The sequence below is a fragment of the Cicer arietinum genome, chromosome 6, assembly GCF_000331145.2.
Source record: "Cicer arietinum cultivar CDC Frontier isolate Library 1 chromosome 6, Cicar.CDCFrontier_v2.0, whole genome shotgun sequence".
NCBI lineage: Eukaryota > Viridiplantae > Streptophyta > Magnoliopsida > Fabales > Fabaceae > Cicer > Cicer arietinum.
In genome coordinates this window covers 51,612,537-51,637,516 of record NC_021165.2, presented here as the reverse complement: position 1 = coordinate 51,637,516, position 24,980 = coordinate 51,612,537, and the positions used below count along the sequence as shown (strand labels likewise).

Genomic DNA, 24,980 nt, shown 5'->3' with positions numbered 1-24,980 from the left:
GATATACAAATATATGACATATTTGATAATGAGAGAACGTATAATATGCATTTCATATATGTGGATGTCACTATCGTGTGGAAAGGGACACATGAGGTCAGACAACACTTGGAGATGTTATTGGGTCCCACCAATGTGTCATATGAGACTAATATGTAACAACTATTTTTTCAAGGTGTAGGATTTACCTGAACATTCTAACGAGTATCATGTTTTCATGTATTCATAGTGTGTGATTCTGATTGTCGTTTGGAATACTTCCATGAAGTGAGATGCCCTCTTATTGTCAATGCATGAGATCTGCAATATATCATAGTGTGTGACTCTGATAGTTGTCTGGAATATCGCTATCGAAGTAGGATACCCTCTTATTGCCAACACATGAGATCTGTAAAATGAACAAGTTGACTTTCCATTAGTGAATGATATCCCTATAAAAAAAATGGGGGATCTGGTGACTTTCATGTTTTGGGTGGTCACACCAATGCATGTTTTTCATCACATTAGGTAGTTAGAGATGATATGCGTTGATTGTGAGGATACTTCATATGATTGACTTCGGATACTTCATATGATTGACTTGATAGATGTTATGTTTTGTTTGATTCCATTTGTGGGACATATTATCTTCATATTTTTTACTTGCATTTGTTAACCCTTGGATCTTTTCCCTGTACTTTGATCATGTTTTTAAGTTTTGCCAAAGAATGGCTCAAAACTTTGGATAGTGAATTTTCTCCTACTTCATATTTGGTCGACAGTAGAGACACCAATATTGAGTGATGATGATGTGTGTTTTGATTGAATAGTCAGATATTAGTAATTGTATCTTGAATACTTCACACGACATCCTATGAATTTGCATACACCTTTGAACTTGTGATATATATTTAAAAGGGACATATATAGTGAAAAAGAAGTTTTTATGTGAGTCAAAGAGACTTTTATACGGTATTAGATCGCAATACACGATTGAAATTAAAAAACCTTTATTAGTGGGTCACTTGCAAGTGTGCAACCTTTTCCCTTCCAATTCATTTACCTTTCAAGTCTTCATCTTTATTCGTTTTTCTTCCACCGTCAAAGTTCATCGTTGTAACAATATTTTTCCATTGTATTTCTTCATCTCATGTTTGCATTTTATTTCATAGTCTAGTAGGCAAACAAAGGGAAAAAAACTATTTCAGATCAAACAATATATTGCAAAAAAACTCACCAAAATCAAACCCAACAACAAATCTATTTTTTTTCCTTCTCCAGTTACGAGCAAATTTGCAATAAAGACTAATCTGCAAAATAAAAAAACAGACATGCACCAATTTGTAATATTTGAAAATTAAATAGAATCTATGTATAAAACACGAATAAAATAGAAATTGATTTGTGTCTTTTAAAAACAATTGTATTGACCAATTTTAAAATGACATTTTATAATTTAAGAATAAATTTCAAATTCACAGTAATAAGTGGTATTTAGAATTACCTAAATTTAAGTTTTTAAAAATAATTCATAAAATTTCTTTATTTTAAAACATATTTGAGTTTGAGTTACATATGCAGTTACATTACCACATAAAATTTATTTGTTCAATTACTTCCTCCATCTTTTATTTTAAGACTCATTTGTGAAATTTACAGATATTTTAAAAAAAAAGATATATGTAATATAACATTTATAAAAAATTATTTTTTTATAAATTTAAAATTTACTTTTAAATAATAAGTTAATTCACTAAAGAATTTCGATAGTAGGTCTTATAATATATGAGTTATTTGTCTACTACCTAATATCATATAGGACAACAGATTAAAAATAATAATAATAATAATTATTATAATAATAATAATAATATAATAATAATAATAATAATAATAATAATAATAATAATAATAATAATAATAACTATAACTTTTTTTTTAACTAAAAAAAAAAAAAAAAGGCAATTTCTAGGCTAAAAACTAGAGTTGTGTGGCTTGGGAAATAAGTATGTGAACACGTGACCTGCTTGCTTCCCAAGTCGTCTGGAAGTAGAACGCACCTTCCAGAATCTTTAAAACCGAATATCTCAGCTCCCGAACTTTCTAGACCCTTTTCCAGCACCTTCTAGTTTCTCCCACTCATTCCCCTCAAATACCGCCTATTGTCCCCTCCATCTTCACTCAGATTATGCTCTATACACACTTTACTCCCAAACAATCTTCTCTTGCAATCTCAATGGCATCCTCACTTACACTCAAGCGCTTTCTCTCCTCCGCCCTCCTCTCTAAATCTCTTCTTCGCCCAGTTGCTTCTTCCGCTTCCCGCTCTTTCAACACCAACGCCGTCAGCCAGTATGATGATGAACGCAATGTCGACGTTGATCGTCGCTCTGATCGCTCTTTTCCTCACATTCGCCGCGATGATCTCTTCTCAGGTAGTTGTCATCGCTCTCTCTCTTCTCTCTTCCATTTTTTTCTTTCTGTTGATTTGATTCATTGATACTTAATCTCATCGGACATTGACACCTTACTTACATTTAATTTATTTATTTTTTTCAAATTATTACTTAACTTCTTTTTCCGATTGTTTTTAGATGTGTTCGATACATTTTCCCCAACTCGGAGTCTGAGCCAAGTCCTAAACATGATGGATCAATTAACGGACAATCCATTCCTCTCCGCTTCGCGTGGAATCGGAGCCGGTGGAGTTCGACGCGGGTGGGATGCTAAAGAAACAGAGGATGCTCTGCTTCTCCGTCTGGATATGCCTGGACTCGGCAAGGAAGATGTGAAGATCTCTGTGGAACAGAACACTCTAACTATTAAAGGTAAAAGTGCAAAAGAAAGTGATGAGGAGGAAGAAAGTGTTCGTAGATTCTCTAGTAGAATTGATTTGCCTGAGAAGCTTTACAAGATTGATAACATTAAAGCTGAGATGAAAAACGGTGTGCTTAAGGTTACTGTGCCTAAAATTAAGGAAGAGGAAAGGAACGATGTGATTAATGTTAACGTCGAGTAGAATAAGCTCTTTTTGTTAGTCATTTGTATTGAGGAATTTTGTTTTTCTCTTTGCATTAGGTAATAGATCTAGGTTTTGATGATGACCGGTGTTGCTGTGTTAATTTGTAAGACTTCAAGTGAAAAGTAATTAAATGAGCTTGTCGTTAAGAGCCTGCAACGTAAATGTGATAGTAGTATTTCCTTTTCAGCCTGTTTTCTTTGGAAATGTGTGATGAAATAAATGCGTGAAGGCTACTAAGCATTGAGCAATGTGACATGTATAACACTTGTGGAAAAAAATCTGGTATTATATGTTCAGGATTTGTTCTGGGAGTGAGTTTCGTTAGAGAATATAGATTCTGAAATGGAGAATGTTCTTTGGTAATCATGGGCATTTTTATTTCATCAAACACTACATCTTTTGATATGATGCATTTGGATACACTTTGGTCAATTCTCTATAATTTGTAACATTTTATTCGTTTAGGATAACCAATGAAAATACATTTGATTGTTCTACGATCCAATTTATCTTGCTTTGTGTGAGCAAGTGTTAAGGAACTAAATACCTTCAGATTTGAGTAGTCTGTTGGTTCAATAGCTGATGAAGGGTATCTATATACACTGTTGTAACTGCAACTTCTCTCTAGAATGTTTTTGGCAGCCTTCAACTCACGATTATACATCTAACCCTTTCTAAGATTGTTCTATTCATCCTTTCAGTAATACCATTTTGTTGAGGGGTGCCTGCAACTATTCTATATTTTTGAATACCTGAGTCCTGCATTAAATTGTTCTGAAAGATACTTCAGGTCATTGTCAGTTCTTAAACATTTCAGCTTAGGTTTCTTTTGAGTTCTAATTTGTATATGTTATTCTTTAAATTTCAAAAGTCATTGTCAGTTCTTAAACATTTCAGCTTAGGTTTCTTTTGAGTTCTAATTTGCATATGTTATTCTTTAAATTTCAAAAAAGTCACTTTTATTTTTAATGACATAGATCCATACTTTCTTAGAATAATCATCAATTATGGTTAAGAAGTAAGAACAACCATGTGTTTTTGTCCTTAAAGGACCCTACAAATTAGAATGAGCATATTCAAAAGGTCTAGAGGTGTTGTGTTAGTCCACACTAAAATTGTCCCTCTTAGACTTTTCTAGAATAAGATGATCATAAAATTCTAATTTTTCAATTTTATCACCATTAAGTAAATTTTATTTTGATAACTCAATTAAGCTTGTTTCACTTACATGTCCTAACCTCATATGCCATATTCTAAAAGATGAATGCAAATTAGAGTTAACAATTGAAGCTTGTGCAATTATAGTAGAACCTTCTAAAATATTCATGTCATTTCTTTTAATGCATTTAACAATGATATCATCTTTATTAATAATAGTCATGATACCATTCTTTATGTTTGTGGAATATCCTAAAATGTCAAACATACCAACAAAAATTAATTTTTTTTTTTTTTAATTCAGGTATGTACCTTACATCATTGAGCAGTAACTCCTTGCTATTGAACATCATGAATCTGATTGTTCCTTTGACTTGGACTTTACATGTTTTGTTGTCAAGTAGAACGACTTCACCATCGCGAAGATCTATTGATGCAAAACAATCTTTTCTTGGACACATATGGAAAGTACAACCTGAGTCTAATACTCAGTTTTTTTCACCTTCCGAATTTGAAATCATCAACGTCTATCCAGATTCATAACCAACATCAACAAGTGCATCATTTCCTGAATCTTGAGAGTTTCTTGATTCATTTCTTTCAGGGCAATCTTTCTTGAAATAACCCTTCTTGTGACAATGAAAACATTTATACTTCCCTTCAGATTTTGACTTTGAATTAGACCTTTGTTTATTTTCATTTGATAATTTCTTCTCTATTCTTCCTCTTGTTACATTCAGACTTTCAACATGATTATCATTCTTGAACTCAATTCTTTTATAGCTTTCCTTTGTTCGAATGGAGACACGCACTTCTTCAAGAGTAATTGTTTGTTCTCTTCCAAACATTATAGTATCCTTGAAATGTTCATATGAACTTGGCAGAGCTATAAGCAAGATTAGAGCTTTGTCTTCATCATCTAGCTTGACTTCTAAATTCTTCAAATCATCAAGGATCTTGTTAAAATCAGCAAGTTGAACTGTGATAGATTTCTCTTCATCCATTTTAAAAGAGAACAATTGTTGTTTCAAGAAGAGCCTATTTGAAACTGATTTAGTCATGTAGAGAGATTCAAGTTTAAGCCATAAGGTTGTTGTTGTTGGTTCTCTTACAACCTCCCTCAAAGCTTTGTTTCTTAGACACTGATTATGCTCTTTGCTTTTTCAATCGGTTCTTCCTTTTCTCATGCAGTCATTGTTGCAGGAAGAGCCGACTCATCCTTCAATGCTTCACCAAGTCTTAATGTACCAGAACAACATGCATCTTTATCTTCCACATACGAAAGTCATTTGATCCATTGAACTTCTCAATGTCGAATTTTGTGGTTCCAACCATTGTTGCTCCATTTTCCCATTGACGGCGCCAATTGTTAAAACAATATTGGGATCTGCAACAAGAATTAACCAACAAAACAGGGAAAAAAAACTACAATTGGAGAGGAAAAAACAAAAACGCAGAACGTTATGCGTTTCTGCTGAAAACGGAGAACGTTCTAGACAGAACTGAGATACCAGAAAACGGAGAACGTTCTTGGTTTTCTGCTGAAAACAGAGAACATAGAATGTTCTGAAAACTAGAAAACAGAGACTGATTATTGTTCTCCGTTTTCTGCAGTTTTAAAAAAAATCAGTTTTCTCTATCAAATTAAACGAAAATTAAATAAGGATAATAAAATAATAACACTCAGATTTACGTGTTCGGTCTCAATTGATGAGACCTACGTGACGGGCAAGCAAGCAAGATTAATCCACTATTAATGATTGAACTTTACAAGATTAAAGTCTTCTCAAGGTTGACCTCCTAGTATCTATCACTCTTTATGAACCAACAATACTAGCCTTTCTCTCAATCTTTATTTTCTCCCTTTAATCTTTCTTCTCTGATTTCCTATGAATCACGAATTGCTTATGCCTCTCTAACTAACTCTTAGTTTTCCAGCTATGACATACATCAACACAATTCAACCCATTACAAGATATTACCCAATGCATTTTTAGCTATAGCTATAACCACATTTATCATAACTAATTCAGTTATAATAATAACTAACTCCAAGTTTGTTACTCATTTGAGGCACACTTCTACCCATCTAAATTTATTTAATCCTATTTCTAGATAACATGGCTGATTCGTTTAAAGAAAAAAGTATAAATCATCTACAAAACTTATATTCTAATAGACATATGTCATATATCATTATTTTGTGCTAGCATGTGTTAATGAATGTTTGTGTTTAAATGCCATTAAAATAAAAACCATATTAGTTTTAACAATGCACAAATAGATTTCAAACAAAAATAAGTAACAAATTTTGTCCAAATTAAAACAATTTCATAATGAAATAATCCAAATTTTTTCATACAAAATAACCAACATTAATAACCAAAGCATCGTAAAAATGTAAAGAAAACATTATCAATAGATAACCACAAAATTGTTAAAATAATTAAAATGATCCTACAAAATGGTCCAGAGAAATCCAAATTGATTTATTCAAATTATTTTTCTTCTATAGTTCAGTCCAATAGTCTACAACATTTGTCAATACTTCTTTGGACAGCATAGTTAGCATATTGTACCAATTGAAGTTCATGCTTCTTCCTTATGGCAATCACAACTATTAAATTAAATTAAAAATGTTCACAATATAAGGACCATTTTAATTAAATAAAAAAAGTCACTTCTAAAGAAGTTCACTAAATATAACTTACAATGATATTATAATAATAACTTATAAACGTACGGTCTATCGTCCATTAAGTCACTCAAACTCCAGTTGACGTTATTGATATCAAACTATTAACATTAAAACATTCACAACAGTCATGAACAATCAATTTGAATAGTAAAGTGATCAAAAATTACAATTCATTTCGCAGTCTTTGAAGGCATCTTGATTCAACTAGACAAAAATTTGATATTTAATGAGATAAACATTTTGAATTTATTTCATATAAAGAGTCATGACTCATAATTTTCTCAAGAAATAATGTCAGCAACATCATACAAACCTTGGTAATAGTTAGACACATAGAAGTTGAACATATGTTAGTCTTTTTTTCTTTTATTTTGCTTCTTCTGTTTTTCATTACCATGTGGAATGTAGCGTTTTCTTGGAGTAGAATTTCCAGTCATAGATGTGTATCAAAAAAATGGTTACTATAGATAAAGAAAGTGGAAGGACTCAATTGTTTACAAATAATTAACTACTTGTGTTTTGGATATTGATTTACGGTTAAAGTGGAAAATGGATGTGTCTTTTTTATTGTGGACCGACAAATAATTAAGGACAAATCAAAATTAATTGTAGACGAAGAATAAAATGTCTCGAAAATGTATGAAAGAAAAAATAATTGTCTTGAAATTTGTGGAAAACTAACACCTACATATCTTAATTAGTTGAGAAATATCTTTTCTTCTTTTATCAATTCTCAAGAAATGTCTTGAAATTTGTAATTTAATTAATTACATATTATTGTAGAATATATTATAATAATATGAGTATATGTATTGTTATGTTGGAATTAAATAATAATAATATTTGTAATAATAACATTTGTTTAATTTAAATACCAACTAATTAGTTAAGGTTTCCGTTTAATAAAAATAAATTATAAGTTAGCTGAAACCGATTTAATATAAAAACGATATAAAAAAATAATTATATAACTTTTAATATCTTTTATTTTAATGATAATAATTTAAGCCTTAAATATAATTTAATTGAGGCAATTCATGTTGTTTTGCCAAAAACATTCACATAAGAAAATAAAAACAAAGCAACAATTTACTTGCTACAACATACTAATGTTATTTTGCAATTTTTTTTGTATAATTCAAAACTAGAAAATAATTTTGCACTTTGACAATGTAGGTGAAGGAAAAACATAAACATAACAGTAAACTTGTGGACATTACGCAAAACCCAGGCCACCGATCTTTGTGATGCCCAACCTAGATTGTGGGTTCCCTTCATATATTATCCTTTTATATTCATGTCGTTCTGTTCCATATTATTATTATGGTCGTAGTTTCCCATTTATGGTCATTACTCTAGAATACTTTCCTATGTTTTTCATAACTACTTGTTCATCTTTTCAATTTTTGTTTTGCCTTTTGTTATATTTTAGATTCTGTTGTGAAAATATAATTTTAACTCTTTGATAATGATAACAAAGAAGATGAGTCTAATAAAAATATCGGAGAAGATGAAAAATTGTCGACGAATCCCATCACTGAGCAGTTTTTATGGAGTGAGTGGACAGTTAATTGTTTTTTTTTTTTTAAATAGGAGTGGGTAGTTATTATATTTTACAAAAGGTTAAAAAAGTAATAAAATTAAAATAATAAGGTTATAATAAAAGAATGTGTAATCTTATATCAAAAGTTTGTCAAACAAATTAAGTTATAAATTGTCTGATAATTGAAAAACTGATTAATATCTGAAAAGTTAATTGATAATTTACGATTTATAGTTGAAAAGTTAATTAATTGAAATTAAGTATATGATAAATTTAATTTTTAATAATATAAAAGAAAATAGTTATTTAATTTAAAATAACAAAAAATATGTCATTTTTATTCGATATCTCTCAGGTACTATTTTACTCTGTTTTTTTCAATCAATTTTCCTATTTTTTTTTTATTACATCATTTTTTTATTACAATACAAACATAGATTTGAATAGTTCTTTAAAAGTTTAGCAAACTTAATATGTATAAATAGTAATTGTAATAATAATGCAATTCATTCACCACTTACAATTTGACATAAAAAATGAATTTAACTTTATAATAGTGATAAATTACAAGATGAATAAATAATAATAAACATAACAATACTTACCTTAATCAATTTGTTGCAAGATGAATAACATGAATTTTTTTTGAGTTATTTTAGCAATGAATTAGAGAAACTGTGTACTGTGTTCACCCAAAAGAAGATATACACATGAAACTACAAACTAGTGTTCACCCAAAAGAAGATATACACATGAAACTGCAAACTAGTGGGTGAGAGAGTGAGGTAGTTATTTTATATTACATAAGAATACAAAAATAATAAAAATAAAATAATAAGGTTATAAATGAAACAAAATGTTAAAAGTTATAAGATGTAAGTTAAAACGCTACTTAAAATAATATATCAGAATAAGCTATAAGTTGGTGAAAAAAACTTGTTTACCAAACACATCTCTTTTAATCAAACAAACTTCTAAGCTAGTTTAATAAACTATGAACTAACTTATTGACGTTACCAAACAGTGTCAGCTCTATTTGATAAAATTAAACTATAAGTTGCCTGATAGCTGAAAAGCTAGCTGATAGATGATAATTTATAGATGAAAAGTTAGTTAATTAAAATTAAATTGTTTGGTAAATTTAGTTTTTAACAATATAAAATGAGTAATTATTTTATTTAAAATAACAAAAAAAATTATTTAATTTATTCACTACTCTTTCATCCACTAATTCACAATTTTACGTATATCTTCTTCTCAGAGTAATCAATTTCTTTAATTCCTTACCTAGTTTTACATATATTTTATTCTCCGTTTCTTTAATTTCTTTAACTCTTTACCAACTGTGAACTAGAAGATTGGATAAAAATGTCACTTTTTTTATTTTAAATTAAATAATTATGTCATTTTATAATGTTAAAAATTAAATTTACTTAACACTTTAATTTCAATTAATTAACTTTTCAGCTATAAGTCATTAGCTAACTTTTCACCTATCAGTAGGGAAGACAATTAGATTCATACTCAGTGGGTACCCGCAAAAAAAACGGTAGGGTAAAAATACGCATAATGGGTATGAGCACGGGGACTGGTAATTACCCGCAAAATTAAGCGGGTATGGATGCAGGTATGGGTACTATAGTACACACCCCATCCTGTACCCGCACTTATATAAATATATTATTTATTTATTTATTTTATTAATATTTAGTTTAATTGATTTTTTTTTCTTATATGTTTTAACATATATTAATATATTTGAACCACTACAATATTTATAATCTAAAAATAAACGTTTGCAAACTTTTTAAGAATTTGATTATGATTAATAGGTAAATAATAGGTAAATAATTAAGACTTTATAATTAAAAGTTATGTCCTATTACTCGTAACTTTATAATTATATTTGCAACTTCCTATCAATTGTTTTTACAAATCTCGAATAATATTGTCATAGGACTTGCAACTTCATAAAATATTATTATGAATATTTGAATGTGTATTGTAACGAGTGTGCATTTGAAATATTTTGGTAATATTTTATGATTGGTTTTAAGATATTTGAATAATTTTTAAATTTTTAATCACAATAATATCATTTAGGCTACATTACATATGTGGTCCCTTAACTTAATTTCAGGTAACGTTTTAGTCTTTTATCTTTTTTTTTCTTCCCGAGTTGGTCCTTTATTTTAATTTTAAGTGACAATTTGATATTTTATGTTTTAAAATTTCAACAATGTTATCCTTTTTTATACAAAAATTCAAAAAATCATCAAAATTTTCAACCAAAACCCACAAAATTAATAATCATCTTCAATATAATGCAAATTTTATCAAATCCGTAACTCAAATATTCAAATACACTCATATTTTCATCTCCAACAACATCAAATAAAGAATGAAAATATGAGTTTATTTTAAGATTTAAGTTATGAATTTGATTAAATTTGTATTTTATTGAAGATGATAATGAATTTTATGGGTTTTGTTTGAAAAATTTGATGATTTTTTTGAATTTTTGTATAAAAAAGGATAACATTGTTGAAATTTTAAAACATAAAATATCAAATTGTCACTTAAAATTAAAATAAAGGACCAACTCGGGGAAAAAAATATATAAATGACTAAAATATTACCTGAAATTAAGTTAAGGGACCGCGAATGTAATTTAGCCTATCATTTATTTATCGATTTATTTTAGTTAAAGTGTGGATAATGAGTATGAGTATGAACACTTAAGCACCTAGAGGGTAAGGGTACGAGTACTAAAATTGATATCCGTACAGACACGAGTATGAGTATTTGTTTAAGTCACGGGTATGGAGACGGGTATATAGTACCCCATCCAAACCTTACCTATTACCATCCCTACCTATGAGTCAGCTTTTCAGCTATCAGCTAACTTATAGCTTAATTTTGTCAAAGAGAGTCTTAAACAAAATGATTTTTCAAAAATTTGAAACAAACAGTATTCAAACAATAAAAAATGATTTTAGTTTGAAAAAATAGATTTTTCTATGAAAAAGTCTAAAAAAAATAGATTATATTTCAGACTAGAAGAATGCAACACTATTGAGATGACATTACATGTTAAACTACTTTATTGGTGTTGGCTTCGTTATAAAAAAATGTTTTTGGGTATGACCTTTTAATTAATGGTGACCTAACCAGACACATTGTTTGATGCAATTTTTTTTGGGATTCAATCTCTTTTATATCCCTTTTTTATTTAAAAATCTTCATTATATCCTATATTAAAATTTTTATATCAAAATATCATATTATGCTATCATTTATTCACATTTTATATTTTTAACATATCATTAGATGTTAAGTTAATAAACAAAAGTAATAAAAACAATTGAAAAAAAATCAAATTATATTAATAAAATTAAATAAAATATATTTAATAAAAGAAAAATACAAAATTAATGCAGTTGGGTAGATGTATCAAAACAACTTTCTCATAATTTCCTTATTATTGTTGTTGCAAAATTTACATGGTATTAAGAGGAGAAATATGAGAGATATTAAAATACTATAAAATTTTATTTATTTTGATAAATCTACTAAACCACAATAATTTAAATATATTTTATTTGATTTTATTAATATAATTTAATTTTTTAATTATTTGTTATTTATAATTAAACATCTTAATATATAAATTTTAATATAAAATATAATTCAATAATTTTAAATTGAAGAGGATATAAAAATAAAATATCTTATTTTTTATGTGTAGATTGTGTTTTATTCTCCAAAAAGTTTATTTTATTGTCCGATTGAATTTTATTAGCTCTTTTATCTTTTTATATTTTTATTCTTGGCACCTGTTTAAAACTTTTTTTAAAATAAAAAACTAAAAGAGATAAAAGATTTTAAACTATCTTTTATTATATTATATGCTATTGTAAAACTAATTTAGACATTTAACATACATATATTACATATCCTCTTCAACTAAAAAAATTACCAACTGCAGTAAGACACACCTTCATCATCAACAAACACTATTGATGGATCTGGCATTTGATTCCGAACGTGAAGAGTAGTAACCGGCGAATTCAGTAATAAGTGATCATCGCAAAGATGATGGTCGATTTGTTTCCATTCTCAAACGAGAATTTCGACCCGAAGAAATGGATCAACTCAGCGTGTCAGAGTCGGCACCCTCAGGAGTCATTGGATAAACACCTCGTCGATTTGGAGATGAAACTCCAGATGGTTTCCGAGGAAATCACCGCTTCTCTCGAGGAACAAAGCGCCGCCGCTCTCCTCCGCGTCCCTCGTGCTACTCGTGATGTCATCCGACTCCGTGATGACTCCGTTTCTCTCCGTTCTGCTGTTTCCTCCATTCTCCAGAAGCTTAAGAAGGTTCACTTCCTTCATCTCAACGGATTCATCTCTATGTAGCTTAAACAATGCAGAAATGTTTGGCTTTTCGTTTTTTTCTTGTTTAATTTTATTTTTACAATTACGGTTTGGATGATAAAATTCTAAACTCGCATTGCTTACTTTTGATTTTCTTTGTGGAAAGTTATAGATCTTTGTAGAAATTAGAAATTAGAGCTTCACAAGAGGTTATATGCAACCATGCCATAGGCTAGTGAATGGAATAAAATTTCTGATGTGCGATAATGATTAAGAACCTGTTAATTTTTTGTCCTAACCTCCGTTTCCCAAGGGTAAGGGGCTCTGGTGGTAATCTGGAGTTAGCTCGGAAGTTAAGTAAAATTTGCTTATGATTATTCCAATTAGGATTTGAACTTGAGTTATTTCGAACAATTTTACATTCATTAAAGCTGGTGAATCACTTAAGTCAACTACTTTGTTAAGCACATTTTAATTTGCATTCAACATTTTACAGGCAGAGGGATCGTCGGCTGAATCTATAGCGGCACTTGCTAAGGTTGACGTAGTCAAGCAGAGGATGGAAGCTGCTTATGAAACTTTGCAGGTACTGAAAGTGATTTTGCATATTGAATTGAATATTGATGTAGCTTATTGAGATTTTATTTATTGAGGCCAAGACTTGCTTCTTTTGTGGTTTGATAACAGGATGCTGCTGGATTAACTCAATTAAGTTCGACAGTGGAGGATGTATTCGCCAGTGGTGATCTCCCTCGTGCTGCTGAAACTCTAGCTAATATGCGGCATTGCTTGTCTGCTGTCGGGGAGGTACTGATTTTTCCTCTTTTGGTTATCTATGAAGTGCATGAGGTTTGGTACATTTGCTTTTTTTTATTTACTTTTATTTTTGCTTTTGCTCGCATATTTAGGTCGCTGAATTTGCCAACATAAGAAAGCAGCTTGAAGTCTTGGAGGATAGGCTAGACACAATGGTGCAGCCTCGTCTTACCGATGCATTATCCAATCGCAAGGTTACATACAGTTTGTCAAAGCATGCTCTTAAATTGTATGATTTGAATTTAATCCCTTGTCTTAGCTCTTATTGTTGTTGTTTTTTTAGGTTGACGCTGCTCAAGATTTGCGTGGAATTCTTATTAGAATTGGAAGATTTAAGTCTCTGGAATCACAGTATACAAAGGTACATCTGAAACCAATAAAGCAGCTTTGGGAAGACTTTGAATCAAGAGAGCGGGCTAATAAGTCTGCAAATGAGAAGAATGAAATAGAGAGGACGTCCAGTGGTGGTGATTTTCAGTCAGTTTCACCTACAATGTCATTCTCCAATTGGTTACCAAACTTTTATGATGAGCTACTACTTTATCTTGAACAAGAATGGAAATGGTACCAGTACTGTTGTTTACTTCTATTGTTTTTACTGTTGAACAAATGATTGATTAAAGCACTGCCAGTACTATATTTTGTCTGTCCCATGTTAACATTTTCCAGTAAAATTTCAAGTTTCTTCGTCCATCCGAAAATGGTTTTCCTCACCAATAGTTCTATACTAAATTTGAGTAAGCTAGCACAAAATGATAGTAACTAAATTTGAGCTGTTGCTTGCAGGTGTATGATTGCTTTTCCAGAAGATTATAAAACTCTTGTCCCAAGGTTGCTAAGTGAGACTATGATGGCTATAGGTGTCAATTTCATATCTCATATCAACCTTGCCATTGGAGATGCTGTTCCAGAAACAAAAGCGCTGGCTAAAGGTTGTTCTTGATCTTTTAAATGGTTTTCTGATGGAGAAAATGATATATATTTCATTGCATGTAATACGTAGAGCTTTTCACTGTTCAATAATTGTTATCCACATTGACTCTATATAGATAAAATAGCTGTAGCTTCCAGGGAGAAATATCTTAGTCATTTGTGTTTTTTATTTCCAGTGAATTGTTCTTTTAGTTCACATGTGAAAATGGTATGATGATGATGAAGACTTGCATAACTTCTAGTTTACAAAGAGCTTTTTTGCAATAGAATATTTTTGTTTTGTGCTGCATGGAGCCCTATTATTCATAGTTGACCAGAATTTATTAGTTGTTCTAATTATTGTGTCTTCAATGCGGAGTTTGTTAGGATGTAGAATAAATGGAAATTAGAGTAGTTGAAATAGTTATGAGTAGTTAGGAAGTTAGTTAGTTATGTTTTTGTTTTGCTAGTTAAAGTTTGCTAGATAGTGGCTTTTGAATCCTTTCTTTCCCTCTTATCCCTTGTATGGGAAGTCTATAAATAAAGACATCCTCTCCCTTAGAAATGATCTTTTGCAAACATTAGAATTTTCTAATTGGTATTCTGGTTGAGAAGCGTATCTGCTCTTGAAGAGCATATTCAAAGGCTAACAGAGACAAGCGCTATTTTCTAACTGGTATTCTGGGAGAGTTCTGGATCTCTCGAATATCCAGAGAGTATAATTGTAACCTTCATTGTACAGCTATATACCAGTTAGTTCCTGTCAACCAGTACCAGAGCGCTAAGATCTTGGGGAAGTTAATGGTGGTTACTTGAAGAACAATGGAATCACGCATTGTTGCTTGGAACATGGGTTTGACGGTTTGTTAGAAATGTGACAAACCATGGAAGAAGATCGGATTGAACGCATTGAAATGCGCATGCAGATGAATGATTTGATGGAAACGATGAGCAGAATGGCCGAATGATCTGCACAATCACACATGGATGATGGTTCAATGATGCATGGGGTTGGTCTGCGACCATATTATGGTGTGTGCGAAACAGAGAAGAAATGCCGGAGGAAACTGGAAGTTCCAATTTTTAATGGCAAAGACGCATTCGGATGGACCAACAGAGTCAAGTGCTATTTTGAATTAAAAGAAATGAATGATGCAGAGAAGTTACAGGCGATTATGGTAGCCATGAAAGGGAAGGCTCTCACATGGTATCAATGGTGGGAATTTTGTTCACAAAATCTGACTTAGGAATATTTCAAATCTGCGGTGCTACAACAGTTTCAACCGTCAATGCTGTAGAGTCCATTTGAACTGCTGCTCAGTCTCAAACAAATGGGAACGATGGAAGAATACAGGGAGCAATTTGAATTGTATGCAGCCCCTCTTAAATGTACCGAACCATGAAAGGCATGTTCAATAACGGACTTAAAGAAGTCATACAGGTAGAATTAAAACTTCATCCGGTGCAGGAATTATCTGATATGATGGATTATACTCAAAAGATTGATGAAAAGAATGTTTTGATGAACAAAAGTAGTGCTGGAATAAGTTCTACTGGGAAACCAATTAGAACATATAACAATTCCCAAACAATCACTTGGGAATTTGGAAATAAAAACCATGTTCATCTACCAATGGGGCTGCAAGTGCAGTGGGAGAGACAAGTAGTACCAAAACTACTGGGTCCTTTAGAGGAAAAGGTTTCAGAAGATTAATTGATGCAGATATACAAGACAGATGGCTTTGTTTCAGATATGATGAGAAATTTAGTGCACAGGCCATGTGTGTGTCAACGAACAAAAATTAATATTTCCATTCCTCTTCTTTATGCTACACAAAATAGAAAAGGCAGCAGGTGTGCTCTGTTTTCTGGCCAAAAGTAGCACCCGCAATTGATCATTTGAACCAACACATATTCTATTTTCTGGGCAAAATTACTGCCCAAAACAGGGCATTTGATCTGGGAGGAAATTTTCCTATTTCATCTGCAACTCAATCGATTTGCTTCAGGTTATGGACCCAATTGTGCAAACACTTTAGTTTTGAATTTAATTGATGTAAAGTAGCTTTGTAATTGCTTTCGATATATTCTCTAGTAATCATCTTGAGGACAAGGTGATAGTTTAGCGAGGGAGTATTGTTAGATAAAGGCCTTAATGGGCTATATTCTGTTGGTAGACATTAGTAGGCAGTTTTTTATTAATAAGTGGGAAGGGACATTTTGGCCCTCACAAAAAACATGCGGGACATATTAGTCCCTGACAAAAAAGTTGACCAGTTTTAGTCTCTGATAAAATAAATTGGGATGTGGTAGTCAATTTTTTTTTTCCTAATTGATTTTTTTATTTGTTTATGAACCATTGCTGGAATATATGATAGTCCACTTGTTATATAACGGTCCACGGCAAAGAAACGAAATCATTGCAAAGAGGAAAAGAAACTGCAATTTGGAAATGAAAACACAAAGAAACCGCAATTTTTTGTTTTAAGGGTTTTCGTTTCCACCCATTTCATTTGCACTCGTAGCTAAAAGTCTGCGTCGTTATTTTTTTATTTCTTTTTTATTTGGTTTTCAAATGAGGGACGAAACTATCCTCTTATAAGAAGTTAATGAACGTTGTTAATGACTTAACGGTACACGTCATCAGTTTTCCATACAGTTCCATGACATATTGTGGTCCAGAGACTAAATTGTCCCAATTTATTTTTGTCGGGGACCAGAAAGGGTCGCTTTTTTTTTTTTGTCAGGGACTAATCTGTGCCGCGTGTTTTCTGTGAGGGACCAAAATATCCCTTTACTCTATTAATAACTGTCATATATAGCTGCTGTGTGCTGTTAGAATAGGAGATAGTTAATTAGGAATAGTGAGCAGTAAGGAGATTTATCTTGGCATTTGTATGGACTTGGGGGACTATTAGGCATTGGGAGAGTTCTGGATCTCTCGAATATCTAGAGAATAGAATTGTAACCTTCATTTGACGGCAATTTACCAGTTGGTTTCTATCATTTTTCTGTTCATATATTTGGTACATATCTGTTCCTTGGTTCTTTTGAATTTGATTTAGAATAGAGTATTGTAAGTTGAAAACTGTGATAATTCAGCATATATCTTTCATTTAGCAAAAAGTGTAAGATAATTGTCATTGTTAACCACATCATGCTTTGTGTTAACTCTACAAAATATTGATATTTTAGCTCATGAATCTTTGTAGGTTTATCAGATATTTTATCTGGAGATATGCAAAAGGGTATTAAGCTTCAGACAAAGCATCTGGAGGCCTTGATTGAATTACACAATATCACAGGGACCTTTGCAAGGAATATTCAGCACTTATTTTCTGGATCTGATGTACAAGTTTTAATGGATGTGCTGAAAGCTGTGTACTTGCCATATGAATCATTTAAACAGAGGTAAAAACTTATTTTAATTTGAAGCATAACTGATGTTATTTGATAATCAAGTTTGTTCATTCCATTTGACAAATGGCCTCGGTATTGTGGGAGAGTTGGATGGGTCTGCAGGGATGAATTTTAATTTCATATCTCAAATTAGAAGAATAAAATATGAGAAATAGTAACATAAATGTCAATTAACAGCTGGTCTGGTTGTCATGACTCGTGCACAATAAACTCATATACAGCGTGCATTAAACCCTTTTCCAATACATAAAAACATCGTTTGCTTTACTATTTTTATTTTGAGTATCTACAGGTATGGACAAATGGAGCGTGCCATCCTTTCCTCTGAAATTGCAGGAATAGATTTAAGAGGAGCTGTAATTCGAGGGGTGGGAGCCCAAGGAGTTGAACTCAGTGAAACCGTTCGTAGGATGGAGGAGTCTATTCCTCAAGTTATTATACTTCTCGAAGCTGCTGCAGAGAGAAGCATCAGCTTCACTGGAGGTTCTGAGGCAGATGAGCTGATTCTTGCCCTTGATGACGTAATGTTAAAATACATTTCTACTCTACAAGAAACTCTCAAGTCACTAAGAACTGTCTGTGGTGTGGATTATGGTGGCGATGGTACTGGAAAGAAAGAGATGGAGAAGAAAGATGGAAACCAAAATGCTCGGAGAGTTGATTTGATCTCAAGTGAGGAGGAATGGTCCATGGTCCAAGGGGCATTGCAGATCCTTACAGTTGCAGATAGTTTGACAAGCAGATCTTCTGTCTTTGAAGCATCTTTAAGAGCTACTCTTGCTAGATTAAGCACAACTTTATCTTTTTCAGCATTTGGCTCAAGTTTAGATAAAATCCCAACTATAAATGGTAATGAAGATGGGGAGCCATCTTTCGGTGGAAGGGCTGCCTTGGACATGGCAACACTGCGGCTGGTTGATGTGCCTCAGAAAGCCAAGAAACTCTTCAGCCTTTTGAATCAGGTATATGTAAGATTAGCTTTGTTGCAGTCTCTTTTTTTTTTTTGGTTTAGAAATTGATAGAAGGAATAGTGGATTATCCTAAATATTTGGATTGGGGAAGAAGAGTCTTAAAAATATAAGGCTAATTATTCACATTGTTAGATATTTTAATTTTAAAAAATCAAATAACCAAAGACTTTAATGGATTTGTTCTCTCTTCTCAGGCCCTTTAATCTGTGTCCTTCTGTTTTGTGTCCCTCCATGAGCAGGAGGTGAAAAAGCATTTATTTATTCTTTTATTTCATTTAAAGAGAACAAAATGTTAAAGACTAAAGAGCATAAAAAGAAACAGAAAAAAATGACATTTTCTTTCTTTGAGTTCTTTGTTGTAACCTGTAAATGGTTAATGTAAAGTTAACCCACAGCTAAAAGTCTATGCCGATGTGAATAATTAGATTTACTTTTACCGTCCTTTTATTAACCAAAACAATTAATGTCATTTTATTTAACAATTCATTGCTTTCTAAGACGAGAACTTTGCCTAGGGGTTCCTTTTGCTATGTTCTGGTGTTTCTTTCTTTCTATTCTGACATATTTGTTGTGTTTTTATATCTGGCATTACATAAATATTCATTTTTTATTTGCAGTCTAAAGATCCCCGTTTTCATGCACTTCCCCTTGCATCTCAAAGAGTTGCAGCATTTGCAGACACAGTTAATGAACTTGTATATGATGTCCTCATATCTAAAGTACGGCAACGCCTCAGTGATGTGTCCCGTTTGCCAATATGGTCATCAGTTGAGGAACAAAGTGCTTTTCCTCTCCCCACCTTCAGTGCTTATCCACAGTCTTATGTGACCAGTGTTGGTGAATATCTTCTTACATTACCCCAACAATTGGAGCCCCTTGCTGAGGGAATATCTAGCAGCGAAACCAATGATGAAGCGCAGTTCTTTGCAACTGAATGGATGTTCAAGGTAACTTAAGACATAGAGGAAGATTGTTAGTTAAGAATTAGGGGCATTTTACTTTTACTTTGTGAAAACATTTGTTGTTTTCATTTTCTAAAAAATGTTTTCATTTTAACTTGTTAATAAGAAGACAAAAGACTCTTGAAGTGAATCATTGCGATGGAGATAAGATGAAGTGTTAGCTAGGGAGGATGCATTTTTGGAAATAATGAAAACAATTATTTTGCCATTTTCATTGTTTCCAGAAATGTAGACAATTGTTCACCGAGAGTCTTTTATCTCTTTGCTTGTATGTAAAATTAACACAAATTATGGATGATGCATTTCTGGAAATAATGAAAAAAGTTATTTTGTCATTTTTATTGTTTCTGGAAATGCAAACAATTGTTTACTTCAAGAGTTTCTTATCTCCTTTGTTTGCAAATAAAACTAACACAAATTTCTTTTGTCTGAAATAGTATGAATCAAGCTTTATTTTCTGCTGCAATTTAATCTGTCTTCATCATGAAGCTAATATTCATGACACAGCATTGACTTGGTTTTTGCCGATATCCAAGTTTGAGCTCAATGTTGTGCTGACATATACTTAGCCAGCTTAGAATAAAATAATTTTTTCTAACATGCAGTAAAAAATTTCCTCAAAAGTAAAGAAGACAGGACTAAGTTTCTTAGTTTCCCAAAGTTGAATAAGATAATATACACGAGCTTGTTCGTGAAAGATTGATTAATCGTAATCATTCAACTTGTCACATCCTTCTTAGACCGTTATTCTCTTTTCTTTCTGCACATATGTAGTGACTAAATGACGCTTAATATTCTGCTGGTTTTGCTAAATCTCAGGTTGCAGAGGGTGCAACAGCACTTTACATAGAGCAGTTGCGTGGGATTCAGTACATTACAGATCGTGGCGCGCAACAACTATCAGTTGATATTGATTATCTTAGTAATGTGCTTTCTGCTCTGTCAATGCCAATCCCTGCAGTTCTGGCTACATTTCAAAGTTGTCTTTCTACCTCAAGAGACCAGCTAAAAGATCTTCTGAAGACACCAGATTCAGCAAACCAACTTGATCTGCCAACAGCAAACCTTGTGTGTAAGATGCGTCGGGTGAATTTGGATTCATGATTCAGTACTTAGCGGAGAACATTCTTTTACATCGATAATACATACTAATTGAACGTTTTTGTTTTAAGTCAATTATAACTTCTTTCATATTGGATTTGTAACTAGTTATTACAAAACGTGTATTATCTGCATAATAATAGCTTAGAATATCAGACAAGAGGAAGATTAGTATATCAGCGTAATAATACTAATGTATATCATTGCTTTGTTTCTTTTTTTCCCTCCCTGTAAGTGTGATGCGACGCAAGTGTGAAAGAATCATCCTGTCATCTTTATCATTGTTAATTTTTGTGTGCAAATGTCTAATTTTGTTTGAACAATTTAACAGCATCTCCAATCTAAGAACTCAGATGTCACACGGTACTTATGAGTATATTCCCTGGAAAAAAATCTTAAACATAATTTAATTTTTATAATATTATAAATGTAAGTTTGTGTGAAATGAATTACCATAAATTAGTATAGCATATCACACAAATAAAATGATTAGTGTAATTATAATTGAATTAAATTGTTACAACTGCAATATTTTAAGCTTAAACAATAACAAAAAATGTACCAATTTAATAAGCAACCAACAGATACACACATCATACATATAATTTTTTTAGTCATAATACATCCACAATCTTTAAACGTAAGCAACCATCATCCAATATAACTCACTTAACAAAAATATCACACATATAAGTGTCAATTTTACAAGTTAATTATTGATTAACTCACATATTGAAAGGGTAAAAAAAGTTTCATAATAAAAAAGACTTAAGAAAAAGAAGTCCTTCAAACTAAACGGCTTTTAAACTTTTGTGAGCTACATAGAGACCACTTTTTCGAATTTATCTTTCGATTTATTTTTAAAATAATATTCAATTTTTTTTTTGATAAAAAAAAGTTTCAATTTTTTTAATAAAAAACAAATTAAATTTTTTTCTCTAAGTTTTTTGAGAAAAAGAGTTTAAAATTTTTTTTAAGGACAAAAATTATTTAAAATTTTTTTTAGTATACTCTTAGGCGTTATATGTTATTCACACATAACACCTAAGAACACAACGGCTCCCTCCCATTACAGTGAAATTTAATAGACTTAATTCACATCAGACAAATTGAAATTCTTAATGTGTCCTAAACTATCCTACACAAGATCATGGTTATCCTAAACTAAAAATAAGCATTACAAACGACTAAGTCAACAAGCAATTTTCAGCCACCACGTCAATGGAGTACCTTCACAAATTTAATTATTTCCATGATCAGCTCATATTCATTAATGATCTAAACAAAATATAATACTTTAAAAAAAAATCTACAAAATATAATTATAATATTACTTACTGTGTCAAAGTGTAGCCAGTAATTGCTAACGACCAAACATATGTTTCTTCAATTTCATCCCTAACAATGACAGTTGCAAATATGGTGTGGTGATTGATCCCATAAAACATAACTAACATACTCAATGTACTTAATCTTTCAATATGTGGCATCAAATGCCAAAACATCACCAAAAATTGAAAAGTCCCTCTAACAAACACCACCGCACCAACATCATAATCTCCTGATAACACGCATTATATAAACTTTGACACAAATTTTGGATCATTTAGATTGCTTGTTACATTATGTAACAAGTGCCAAATACATAGTCTATGTTGACCATTCAAAAGTACCGTTTTAATTTCAATTTTCATCACCAAATCAGCATCAGTTATGACATTACACAGATTATTGTCATCCATTATAGCCAGTAATTGTTCTAACAAATAAACATAAGTTTCTTTATTTTCATCCCCAATAATGGCACTTGCAAATATGGTCTGGTTGCGGTATAATTGATCCTAGAAAACACAACTAATGGACTCATGCACTTAATCTTTTGATATGTGGCATCAAATGGCAGAACATCACCCCAAAACTAAAAAGTCGCTCCAACAAATACCATTTGTCGCGTTCGGTTTGTCGCGAAAAAAGAAGTCGTCACCAATTTTATATTTTTAAAAAGGGAAAGTTAGATAAAACCTAAAATAAAGTTCTTGAAAAAAAATGGATTTGGGAGTTGATTGCGAATAGGGAAAATAATATTATCGTACATTGTCTATTAAAACGGTTACCCTATAATTAATTGTATACATATTATTTATTTATTTAATTATTTATTATACCCCTAAAAAATAATAAAAAAATAAAATAAATTATTTACATTAATAAAAGAAGGAAACATATTTTTTTTATTAATTTGGTTTGACAAGAAAAAAACCTTGACGTATCCTCAAGTGCAATAGGGAAATCAAAACACAAGTAGTAATAAAAATAAAAATAAAATGTAGTAATAATAATAATAATAGTAATAATAATAATAATAATCATAATAATAATAATAACAATAATAATAATAATAATAATAATAATAATAATAATAATAATAATAATAATAATAATAATAATAATAATAATAATAATAATAACAACGAAAAAAAAGTGAGATGTCTGTTCATAAATTATATCTTCTATTTCTGTTTTAAAGTAAAGAAAAATTGATTTTTTTTAGAAAACAACGTAACGTGGCGGTACAGATGGATGCGACAATGACGCAGCCTGTTAAAGGATTTTCCCATACGTTGTCAGATTTGTCGTGACACAAAGGCCACCAACGATTGGGGGTGAGCGATGTGGCACAGCGAGCGAGGATGAATTTCATCCGGCGGCAGCGACCATTAATCTAATTCTAAAGGGAAAAAAAAACTATTTATTCGTTATGATTTATTTATTTATTTGATAAAGACGTTATATGAGTTTTCTGTTATATTACAATAGGGTGAAATTTGTTTTCTTAGTTTATAAACATCAATTAGTTGTATATATTTTTTATTTATTATTTTTGTGTTGTAAAGAAAACAATTTTAGGAGCAAACAACTTTAAAAAAATGAAAACTTAACATATGAGCTTATTTTATGCATAAACATAAAAAGAGAAAGGAAAAAAAGAATATTTTGTAAAAGGTCAATACAAAGACTAATAAGTAGAAAGTTAGAGAAACAATAAGAAAGTGATATCTGATTTTCCCAAGAATAGATTCTCTTCTCCTCTTTTGCCTATTATTCTTTTTTTTTTTTTTTGTGTGCTCCCCTTTCTACTCTTGTTGTCGACTATTTATAGACTTTTTAGGTGTAGGTTACAAAAGACAAGAGAATAATTGTCAATCGATTACCATTAATATGTTTCTTTTCGATTTCTTTTTATTTAATTGACCACCATTATACTGATTCTTATTATCCTTGATTTGAAGTAGCTAAAATATCACTATAAGGGGGGTTGAATAGGGATATTGGAGTTTTTAAATTTTCGTTTGAATATGTATCCTCTACGAGATGATGAAATCTGAGTATGGTAATTTAAAAACTTTAATAAACAGTTAAATATAGAGAAGATAGTATAGAAAATGACACACCAAGATTTATACTGGTTCACCCGATGAAGGTTACGTCCAGTCCTCACAAACTTGTGAGTTTTTACTATGGTTCAAACTGGCCTGTCCTATTTTTTTGGACCTCTTTACAAAGTGTATGTTCCTAGCCTCACCAGGCTTACAATTCATTTTTCTTTCTGATTTCAAATGTTACCAAGTGTAAAACAACTTGGAAAGTACAAAATAAAAGATTGATGATGAAAGTATGATCTTTCTCTTTACAATAACTCTCTGAGAGAATATTCTAAAAGATATAGTGTAGGACTATGTAAAGAGAGGATGAGATTGATCTTCATAGCTTTTAGAAAAATAGTCTTTGTAAGTAGTTGTTGTATTTTGAGATAAAGAGATTACTTCCTTATATAGAGTTTATGAACCTCTATCCATGATCAAAGGGACTTTGATGACCTTTGGTGTAAGACCCTTAGTTTTAATTTGTAATTTTTGAATTTTGATGTATTTGGCATTGAATTTCTAAGGCTTTTTAGCTAATTTTATTGGTATTTTGTGAGTTTAATGCCAAAAATATCTTTTTGGATCCCCGATTAAAA

The 24,980-nt window shown here is 31.0% G+C and overlaps 2 protein-coding genes across 3 annotated transcripts; both read left to right on the top strand.

Annotated features, from left to right (window-relative positions):
* Positions 1 to 2,117: 2,117 nt before the first annotated feature.
* Positions 2,118 to 3,297, top strand: LOC101499292 (heat shock 22 kDa protein, mitochondrial). Of its 2 annotated transcripts, none has more exons than XM_004506285.4 (2): positions 2,118 to 2,417; positions 2,574 to 3,297. In XM_004506285.4, the coding sequence occupies exons 1-2, from the start codon at positions 2,168 to 2,170 to the stop codon at positions 2,996 to 2,998; spliced, it is 675 nt and encodes a 224-aa protein (XP_004506342.1). In that variant the 5' UTR covers positions 2,118 to 2,167; the 3' UTR covers positions 2,999 to 3,297. The 2 variants fall into 2 exon arrangements, with proteins under 2 accessions (XP_004506342.1, XP_004506343.1); XM_004506286.4 differs by having other exon boundaries at positions 2,131 to 2,414.
* Positions 3,298 to 12,349: 9,052 nt separating this feature from the next.
* Positions 12,350 to 21,247, top strand: LOC101499811 (conserved oligomeric Golgi complex subunit 7). Its single transcript, XM_004506287.4, has 10 exons — positions 12,350 to 12,780; positions 13,274 to 13,363; positions 13,465 to 13,584; positions 13,686 to 13,787; positions 13,877 to 14,157; positions 14,380 to 14,525; positions 17,718 to 17,916; positions 18,218 to 18,887; positions 19,514 to 19,843; positions 20,678 to 21,247. The coding sequence occupies exons 1-10, from the start codon at positions 12,496 to 12,498 to the stop codon at positions 20,960 to 20,962; spliced, it is 2,508 nt and encodes an 835-aa protein (XP_004506344.1). The 5' UTR covers positions 12,350 to 12,495; the 3' UTR covers positions 20,963 to 21,247.
* The last annotated feature ends 3,733 nt before the right edge of the window (positions 21,248 to 24,980 follow it).